The sequence below is a fragment of the Perca flavescens genome, chromosome 7 (genome assembly GCF_004354835.1).
Source record: "Perca flavescens isolate YP-PL-M2 chromosome 7, PFLA_1.0, whole genome shotgun sequence".
NCBI classification, from domain to species: Eukaryota; Metazoa; Chordata; class Actinopteri; order Perciformes; family Percidae; genus Perca; species Perca flavescens.
Window position 1 is genome coordinate 2,796,529 of NC_041337.1, and position 11,031 is coordinate 2,807,559.

The window sequence follows — 11,031 nt, forward strand, 5'->3', positions numbered from 1 at the left end:
ATATACAAGCTAAACTGGTATTGGAACTGAAATTTCCCTAACCTGATTGTGAATTGTGAATTGAAATTGAATCGATTAAGAACATCATTTGCACCCCACACGTGCAATAACAGCAGTGAAAAAAACAATAACTCAGAATGCAATAAAATAAAGCCCTGTGTCGCTGCGACTGAGCTGGTGGAGTCTAAAGAGGCTGGTTTTAGAACGTAAGAGACGTCTCCTGTTTCAACAGCCAATAGAGAAGTCAGCTGGTCGTGTGATGTGGGCAGCTGTTCTCCCCGTTGCTGTGTGCCTCTCTCCCCTTGTTTTGTCCCCACTGTGTCCGTGGCGTGTGTATGTGTGTTTGTCCCCACTGTGTGTTGGGTGTCTTTATTGGTGTTTGACTACTCTCCTGGAAGTAGGTCAAGGGGCGTGGCTGGGGATCTACCTCTCTGCGCAGACACTGACACTTACCTGCACAGCTGCTTCCAATTCCACTCAGCAAACCTGCAGTATATATTCCTGGGCTTGGCTCTCCTTGGCGCCAGATTGTTGCACCTACTGGTGTGGTAACTAGGCTCCCAAGTTAAAAATCAGTCAGCTAGTTTTTGTCTTTGAGTTGTTACTCTGTGTTTTTTGCTAACGTTCTTTTGTTTGTTCCTGCTCAGACCTACGCCGCGAGACCTGCTGCCGTGGTGGGCCTAGTGGCGGGCAGATCGAGGCTTCGTGAAACAATGAAACCGTTGAAGCAAATGTGCCATATTGTGTCGAGGCTTCGAAACAATCCGACACCCGTCTCAACGATGACACCTAGTGGTCACTTGCAGGTGTTGCTCTAAAACAACCTTGACAATGAGCCATTTTTTATTATTGTATTTTTCTAATATGTGAAGCTTGTAACCTGTAGGCTCCTCACTGTGGATAATGTTATTTTGGTCATGACAAAAGAATATTAATAAAAGAAATCAAGCCACAATGTCTCAATTCTTTATAGATTTTTATTCAAAAATATGAATGTCCCAACAGTTTATTATATTTCAATCATAATTATCTATTTATATATCTATATCTATCTGTGTATCTATATATGTATCTACCTATCAATATATATATCAAAAATGATCCGAAGCATCGAAGACAACACAGTGACATCCGGTGGTCAGCAGAAATGATAGCGGCTATCAACTCAACACAGCCAAACGAGGCTTATAATATCAACATAGGAGAGACAGAATGGACACATGCACATGACATGACGGAATTAAAAATATAAAGCCTATGTTTGAATATAACATAATAATATAAACTACTGTGATCAGGATTTGAATGTAAGTATGTTTAATTGGGCTAAATATGAATTCCATAAACTGCAGCAACAATGCCACCTTCTACTGCTGCGTAACATTACGTACAGATGTATGTAAGTAGGCTAATTTCCATTAATAGGCTAATCAAATAAATTGCAAGCCACACTCATAAACCCTTCGGTGCCTCTGTGTCAAACGTCCCATCACTATCTCCAACCATCTCGTTTGGATTACTGCGTGACAGTTGTGGACATTCCTCTGCCTGCCTGCCTCAGCCTCTATCCAGCCCAGAGCCGACCTACCCTGCGTTTACTTTCCTTGGACACCCAAAGAACTGTATATTCATTAAAATTAATTTTTGTTAATCATACTCCTAGTCCGTGTTTGTTTTTCTGTTTGCTGGGTCAGAACCATAGCCTAACAGGTCTAGTCTCCAGAGGCTGGTTTTAGAACGTAAAAGAGACGTCTCCTGTTTCAACAGCCAATAGAGAAGTCAGCTGGTGGAGTCTCCAGAGGCTGGTTTTAGAATGTAAGAGATATCTCCTGTTTCAACAGCCAATAGAGAAGTCAGCTGGTAAAGTCAGCTACAAGCTATTAAAAAAAAAGATCCTGAATCCATTTTGTTTCTATGTTACAAACTGTCAGCTAGTGGAAATGACCGAGTTTGTATGAGGCGCCATCAGGGACATTATTCCCAATTACCTTACACACGCACAAGTGAAATGCTCTCACACACACACACACACACACACACACACACTACTGAGCTGCTCACTTATCATATCCTGTGCAAAAAGAAAAGAAAAGCAAACTAGGTCATTTATATAAAAAAGGGCCTATGATTGACCCCAGTGGGACCCCACACAAAATGTTTGCTTTATGAAAAGATAACTTTTGATTGGGTTTACGATTACTTAAGTACTCTCGTAACCTGTAAATAACTGAACCTTGAAAGCCACAGGAACTTAGTTAAGTAAGTTCATGATTAACTTTATCAATGCTGATTCAATCCTCCAGTCCTCTCCATCAGCTTCTGTTTCCATGTGTTGAGTTTGTCCTTGATGAAGCTCTGAGGAATGATGACATATACACTGATGGGTTTTGAGTCTGGTGCACCAGTTGAATCTTTTGTCACAAACACTGCAGTATGAGTTCTCATGTGTATCTTCAAGTGTCCATTTTCAGTGAAACCTTCACCATACTCAAAGCAGCTGAAAGGTTTGTCTCCTGTGTGAGTGATCATATGGCTGGTTACACACTGCACGCGAGCGTGGCTTTTCTGTTGCGTCTCAGATGCGTGTCAGCTGCGTGGATTTTTATGTGTCCTACACACCAGAAGCGTGTCTGACGCGGCGCTGCTCCTGCTGCTAGACACAGGGAGGGCTGATCTCGGGACATAGTGCCGACAGATTCAAACTCTGAAAAACGGGTAAGTGGAATGTCTGTTTATAACAACTTAGTGTAGCTGTAAAGAGCCTATATAGCCTATCTGATGTTGGACAGTCACTCAGAACACACACTACGTTGTTATCTTAGCCTATCCTACCATTTATATATAGCCTACTGATTTGATTAAAGCAAGACAACGTTGGCAGTATTGATTGCAAAATATGTTACAGAATATTTTGTTCTGTATGACAAGTGCAATATTTGAAAATCTTTTCTCTGACATTTTGTATTACATTTATATCTACATTGATGTCAAAACCTAAACTTTCAAACATCAAGATGTCATTTATTAATATGCATTTGTGTCTAAATGACATATAAACATATTTTCCTATTCTATTTTGCCTGGAAACACTTCCAACACGCTCGCAACTCGCGTGAAAAATAGGCGCCGGTTCTATTTCTAGCAGGCACGCGTCTCAGGCGCGGCTCGAGCCGCGCGTCTCACGCCGGCAGTGTGTAAGCTCTAACCTGTTACCATGGGAGCCGAAATATAAACAGACACGCCACGCGGCTGATACGCATGCAGTGTGCAACTGGCCTATGTCTCTTCAGATGTGCCCTTTGGCCAAATCTTCTCCCACACTCAGAGCACTGTTTGAATGTTTTCTTACATCTTGAATCATGTTTCAGAGAGTTTAAAGCTGACTGAGGTTCTCTGGTCTCCTTCCAATCAGCACTGTCATCAGTCTCAGGTTCAGAAGAGTCTCCAGTCTGGTCTTCAGTCTCTGGTTGTAAAAGTGGATGTGAGTTCTTGGCTGGTTCTGGTCCTCCACAGTCCTCTCCATCAGCTTCTGTTTCCATGTGTTGAGTTTGTCTCTGATGAAGCTGTGAGGACTGAGCTTCCTCTTCATCATCTTCACTCTTCACAGGGACAGGAGTGAATGGGAACTTGGTGATATCAGCCTCCTCCAGCCCTTGAAGCTGCTCTCCCTCCTGACTGCTCCACAGTTCCTCCTGTTCCTCTTTAATGGGTGGGGGGGGCTCTGGCTCCTGCTGGTCCACACTGGAGCTACACTCCTGCTGCTCAGGGGGAACCTCTTCTTTAACCACCAACAGCTGCTCAACATCTGCAGGAAACAGGAAACACACATTGAGGAAAACTGGGACGTCAGACAAAACCAAGACAAGTGCACCATTCAACAACTTGCCTCTGTTAGTCAGTCCCTCCAGGATTTTGCGATGTCGCGATCGCAACAATTCATGCAAATGACGTACGTCGCCAAATTCACTTCCTTGTATCTGATATGAAGACGAGACGTGTGACTCAAACATCTCACATCTCACACCAACAAAAACGTAGAGCGAAAGACCGTGTAAAACATTTCAGACCATCCTGCCAATCAGTGTACACTGTATTATACCAACATTTGCAGCATCCTGAGCCTTTTTGGTAAGGTTACTAGGAAAACTCCGCCCAGAGTAATTTTATTCTCCCCACAACAAGTTTCCTTTTAATTTTTTTTTAGATACATTTTTTATTGTGTTTTCTTTACATTTAGAAAATACAACAATTGAACAAGAACAAAAACCCTCTCCCACCCCCCTATGCGGTCTCGGGGAAAACAAAAACAGAAATCACAACTTGCCTAGTGACTCTCCTCTAATTGATGCTGCAGTCATTTGGACTGATACTTGTGCTGCTGCGTTTTTCCATAAGTCTATAGTCTTTCCTTTTCATTTTTACACTACACAAAAAAAACTACACAAAAAAAAAACTTAGCAACTTTAACTGTCTCCTGCAACTTTATTGCAAGAAACATACAAAAGACATCGCAACTTTTATCGCAATTTTTTTACAAAAGCTCCCGCGAAATTAGGCATTTTGGGCCAAGATTCTCACTAGATATTTGGGAACCCCTCTGTTGTGCAATTTGTAGAATAGCTTCTCTTGATTTACACGATCAAAGGCTTTAGAGGCATCAATAAAACACATAAAAATAGTGGAATTATGCCTGTTATACAAACCTAGGACCTTATCCGTGCCGTGTTTAGGTCTGAGGCCGAACTGGTTGTCAGAGGTCAGGACAATCTGTTCCAGCCTATTCAGTAGGTCTGTAACAATATACGATATGAAACCGAAATTGCGACACTCATTCTCATGTCTCATTCGAATGGGTTAATGAACCACTGAAACAATTATGGAAACATTATTTTAAGGTACAAAAGATCGATCGATATTGAAATCAATCGCTCATCTGTTGACATTTCCGAATGCCTTCCTACAGTTGCTTAATAAAAGCGGGCTTTCCACACAAACAAACATACATGTGTCATTAGTATGAGATTTTAACTGTGTCGGGCTCGGGTTCTGCTCTGTTGGACGCGGGCCGAGCTCGGACAGAAAAATGCGGTCCGATCTGCATTCTAGTTGCAAAGTGGCATGTAATCAATGACAAAACGACGCCATGTGGCAGGAAAAAAAGTTGTATTACGTTTACTGAGTATTACTCTCCTCCACCCTTCCCCTCGTGGGTTTGGTGTATCATTACAGCCCCACTATTCAGTATAGTCCTCTCCAAGACATTGGATAAAATACTGGCCAGAGCTATAGGCCGGTAATTATCCAAGCTGTTAATTTTGCCAGCTTTGTCATTGATGATAGGTACTAATTTGACAAATAAAATAGAATCAGTTAGAGATATCTAAAATTCACTTCTGAAACTTTTTTATGCGAGAAATCAACTATGTAAAGCTCAAATATGGGCCACTTTACGAAAATGGATGGCTAATTGCAAATTTTGTCCGACTGTGCGTCGGAGTTCAGCGCCGGTGCTGCCTGTGTTGCTGCCTCGCCGCCCAGCCTGCCTTCCTTCACACACCCCGGCCTGCTATGAGGTACTTGGAGCTCCGTCACGACTGGCAGCCCACAGCACTCCATACCCACGCAAAGTCACCGTCTCTTGGGATAATAGACAACCAAATGTCCCTGCTCTGACAGAGCTCCAGGGCCTGAAACTCCCCTCTTCCTGCTAGCTAAATGCCCGGTGTATGTGAGTGAGTGCGCGGTCAGCGAGCTTGTTACACCAGGAATCTGTTACCACAGGTTTCAGTTAATCTTTTAATGTGTGTAATTATAATGTGTTGAGTTATTTAAACAAACGATTGGGGAAATACACGCTGCTTGTCCGCGAGTCTCATTGATAGAGCCTGCCTGCTCTCTCCTCTCCCTTTCTATTACCATTTGTGTGTATCCCGTCCCAGAAATGCTTGTTACTAATCCTAGCTTCTGGGGAGTTTACTCCCCGGAGTCCTTATGTTTTTTCCCCCAGTGTATTTCCTTGGAGAACGTTGGCACCAAGATCCTGGTTCCAGCTGTCGCCGTGGTCCTGCTGCACTCCCTGCTGAGCTCAGCGGTGTCCTGCAATGTCATGCTGCTTCCTGCTGAACCCTGCTACTTCCTGTTACGTCCATCCATGCTCTGCTGGGCCACGCTACATCCTGTAATGCCCTGCAGCGCCCTGATATGACATGAACTACTACGACTACCATTTGAAGTCACTGTTCCATTATTAATTTGACTATTATCGCCACTGTTCATCATATACCCAACCGGCCCGTCAGACACCGCCTACCAAGAGCCTGGGTCTGTCCGAGGTTTCTTCCCAAGAGGGAGTTTTTCCTCGCCACTGTCGCACTGCTTGCTCTTGAGGGAATTACTGTAATTGTTGGGGCTTTGTAAATTATAGAGTGTGGTCTAGACCTACTCTATCTGTAAAGTTTCTCGAGATAACTCTTGTTATGATTTGATACTATAAATAAAATTGAATTGAATTGAAGGTCCCAACCCCATTAATAAGGGAAAAAATTCCACTAATTAACCCTGACAAAGCACACCTGTGAAGGTAAAACCATTTCAGGTGACTACCTCATGAAGCTCATTGAGAGAACACCAAGGGTTTGCAGCGCTATCAAAAAAAGCAAAGGGTGGCTACTTTGAGGAATCTAAAATATAAGACACTTTTTTGTTAAGTACATAATTCCATATGTGTTCATTCATAGTTTTGATGCCTTCAGTGAGAATCTACAATGTAAATAAAGAAAACGCATTGAATGAGAAGGTGTGTCCAAACTTTTGGCCTGTACTGTATGTTTTCTTATTTGGAGTCATCACAGAGCCAGTACAACAGAGGTCACCATATCTGACAAGTAGCACCTGTCAGAATATGTGACCCCACTGTAACTACTTAAAGGAGTTAAACTTCAAAACAGTTATGTTACAGTTGTGGTAGTTATGTCAGCCCTTCACACTAATCTGGACACGTTTTCTGGCTTTTTTGTAAATATTTAAAGCTCCAGGGTTGTTGTTCGGACAGACCTGCCCCCACTGCTGAAAAAAATCCTAAAGGAAACACTGTGAATATGATTATTTTAAGTTTTAAATATAGGTCTAGTGTAAGGTTTTAGGTAGGTTATTACAAATGTAACTTGTGCATGCAGTCACAAAGAAATACATGTTTAGAAACATTTCAGAGAAAATGTACCTTAATATATTTTATTTACTTTCAGTTACTATGCCTGAGGTGGTTAATATGGTCCCCAGCGGTTTACTCTCCTTAGGAAGCAATAACAAACCGCGAATAATCATACAGCTTGCACCCGTGGATGTAATGTATTAATAGGCTCGTACGAGATGAACTGCGCCTCGCCTGTAAAGTGGACGAGAGCAGACGGGAGCAGCCGGAGGCGGACCCAAAAATCATCAGTGGTGGAATGTATGGAGTACATTTACTCAAGTACTGTACTTAACTTGAGGTACTTGTACTTTACTTGAGTATTAAATAATGTACAGCATTTTAATAACTAAAATAATGTAGAAGTATAAGGACAAATTTAAAAACATAGATTCATTTTGAGCATTTTTCCACCAGACTCCATTTAATTTAAACAGAAATGTTTTGATTATTAAACACACTTCATTCAAAGTGGACTGAAACTAAATAAAACTATCAAAAATCATCTTGGTTCATCTTTCCACTGTTCCAACAATCACCACTCTGGTTTGGTTGAAATAAACCCTTAATTCACCCATTTACATGTGGAGATATGCTGGCTCTATACACGCTAAAAGTCCTGATTATTTACATGGAGTCTGGTGGAGTTTGGTGATGGTGATTTCAGGGCTGTTTCATGTTAAACAAAAAGGATCTTACTCTTTAACAAAAAGCTCTATGTCTGTATGTTATCAGACACTGAGAATAATAATCTGAGTCTGTCAGTGGCAAAAACAGAACTTTTAGTTGATGGAAACTTTACCTTTCAATTAGGAGTTTAAACACAAACACAACAGGAAGAATACATCCACCAAATCAAGTCACACATAATCAGCATCTGGCCTTGTTTTATTTCATTTATTTGCATTTAATTGTTCCATATTCCAAAACATTTAAAACAATTGAATCATTGACGTTATTCTACAAGTCAGATAAATTAATCAGCTGTTTGCTTTTGATTGTCTGACTTTGTATTACATCATTAGTGTCTTTACTTTCAGTCTGAACAGACCTCAACAGATTTAAAACCACATTCAGTCACAGAAAATACAAACAGTGAATATAAAATGTGAGAAAGATTATTAAATGAAAGTCCACAAAGGAAGATAATATGATGTTCAACTACAAAACAACAATAACTTGAGAGCATACTATTAAAAATGGCCAACTTCCAGTTAAATGTGTTAAAATTATAGCCTTCTCTGCATTACAGGGCACTAAACACAAATTAACAAACTCCCTCTAGTATCGTATTGCTCACAGGTTTTCATTGTTTTGATTTAAGTTTGTGAGTATATTGATATTTACTTCTCCATATGGGCACACAAAGGAATCACACACCTTCACCACCTATTTGAGAACAACCATTTCATGTCATTTAACACACTCACACAGAAACATGGGGTTGGGAGAAAACAATTCCTTCAATGTTAACAACTCAGACTTAAAATTAAAGATAAAACTGTGACAGTTCAGGGAATTAGAGGACCCAAATGCAGAAAGCAGGCAGGCAGGAGAAGTCTGAGCAGGAAGATTTATTTGTCCAAAAAACAAAGGGAGTCCTGAGGGGGGCAGGCAAAAACTAATCCAGAGTGTAGAAAACAAGAAGAGGGAATCCAAAAAACAAGAGCCGAACAAACCAGAACTTGAGACCAAAGGAAATCCAGAGGAGGCAGATAGTCAAGGGGGCGAAAACTGAGGGCCGTGGACTTGGGGAACGAGGAAGTGAGGACAGAGGTCACTCGAAAATACGACCGGGTTTCTACTGATACAAATCTTCATGATTAGCATTAAGATTAAGATTTCTAATTGGTGAAGTATCCCTTTAAGTACACCTAGGTCATTGTGACCCAGACAATAACTACTAACGTACATGCTAGTCAACAGATGGTTTACTTCAAATGATTTCACCTTATTTCATCCTGGAGGGTACTCAGCATGTCCTGGTGTACCACACCGGTCACATCAAAGGATTATACTTATTTACTTTATTAGCTTTATCATGGCCTAATTAGTGGCAGAGGAGACACTATACATGTCAAAAGACCTTAATCGTTTTGGTATCACTGATCATATTACCTTGGAACATAGCAATGCACAAGTGAGTTTTTTAGATTTATACAGACCATAATATGTCCATCTCAGCTTTGCTTCAAAGAGAAAACTCCCCCGCTCCCTGACAGGAAACACCATGCTAGGCTAACTTCCCTATGCTACCTCCATCACATCTCCCTTGTTTAAACTAAAGATAGCTTTCAACCTGCACTTCCTGTCTCCCTGACACAGAGTGAAAAGTCTCCTCTCCGAGACTGCTGGGCCTAAATTGGGCGTAAACATGAACCCACTGTGTGTTGAATAAAATCCCATATTAATATGATTAATAGTGAATCTTGCTAAAGATACGTTACTTAGAAAGAAGTGAATATATGTGTGGGCCCTATAAAATATTGGGTGGTTGCATTTGTCTGATTTCTTGATTATAATTGATGATATGGCAGACATTACAAGACAAAACAATATCTAATAAAATATGTTTTTATTATTTTATTATGAGTGTACCTTTTCCTACCCCACAATATAATGTCTTCTATCTAGATGTTGATAAATGAATATTTTTGTTTGACACTTGATAAGTTTTGTTTGGACTTAAAGGCACAAACATTATTCCAGGTCACCAGTCGCAGGTTCAGAAGAGTCTCCAGTCTCTGGTTGTAAAAGTGGATGTGAGTTCCTGGCTGGTTCTGGTCCTCCACAGTCCTCTCCATCAGCTTCTGTTTCCATCGGAACAACACATTTATGTCTTTTGATTTTAGACTGCTGGGCAAATCTTTTGTTACAAACACTGCAGCTGAATCTTTTCTCTCCTGTATGGACTGTCATGTGTGACCGTAAATTTTCACTCTGTGTAAAAGATTTGTTACACTTAGAGCAGCTGAAAGGTTTTTCTCCTGTGTGGATTCTCATGTGTCTGTGTAAATCTCCACTGTGTGTAAAAGATTTCTTACAGACTGAGCAGCTGAAAGGTTTTTCTCCTGTGTGAGTTCTCATGTGTGAGCGTAAATTTTCACTCTGTGTAAAACATTTATTACAAACTGAGCAGCTAAAAGGCTTCTCTCCTGTGTGGATTCTCACGTGTTTCTGTAAATCTCCTCTCTGTTTAAAAGCCTTCTTACAGACTGAGCAGCTGTAAGGTTTTTCTCCAGTATGGATTCTCTCGTGTTTCTGTAAATCACCATTCTGTGTAAAAGCTTTCTTACAGACTGAGCAGCTGTAAGGTTTTTCTCCTGTGTGGATTCTCTCGTGTTTCTGTAAATCACATCTCTGTTTAAAAGATTTCTTACACACTGAGCACTTGAAAGGTTTCTCTCCTGTGTGAGTTATCATGTGACTCTTCAGATCTGTCATGCGGCCAAATCTTCTCCCACACTCAGAGCAGCTGAAGGTTTTCTTACGTCTTGAATCATGTTTCAGAGAATTTAAAGCTGACTGAGGTTCTCTGGTCTCCTTCCAATCAGCACTGTCATCAGTCTCAGGTTCAGAAGAGTCTCCAGTCTGGTCTTCAGTCTCTGGTTGTAAAAGTGGATGTGAGTTCCTGGCTGGTTCTGGTCCTCCACAGTCCTCTCCATCAGCTTCTGTTTCCATGTGTTGAGTTTGTCTCTGATGAAGCTGTGAGGACTGAGCTTCCTCTTCATCATCTTCACTCTTCACAGGGACAGGAGTGAATGGGAACTTGGTGATATCAGCCTCCTCCAGCCCTTGAAGCTGCTCTCCCTCCTGACTGCTCCACAGTTTCTCCTGTTCCT

General features: G+C 41.1%; 1 protein-coding gene across 1 annotated transcript; it reads right to left on the minus strand.

The window, feature by feature from the left end:
- Positions 1-8,067: 8,067 nt before the first annotated feature.
- On the minus strand, positions 8,068-10,720 carry LOC114559000 (gastrula zinc finger protein XlCGF71.1-like). Its single transcript, XM_028583381.1, has one exon. The coding sequence runs from the start codon at positions 10,631-10,633 to the stop codon at positions 9,890-9,892; it is 744 nt and encodes a 247-aa protein (XP_028439182.1). The 5' UTR covers positions 10,634-10,720; the 3' UTR covers positions 8,068-9,889.
- Positions 10,721-11,031: the final 311 nt, after the last annotated feature.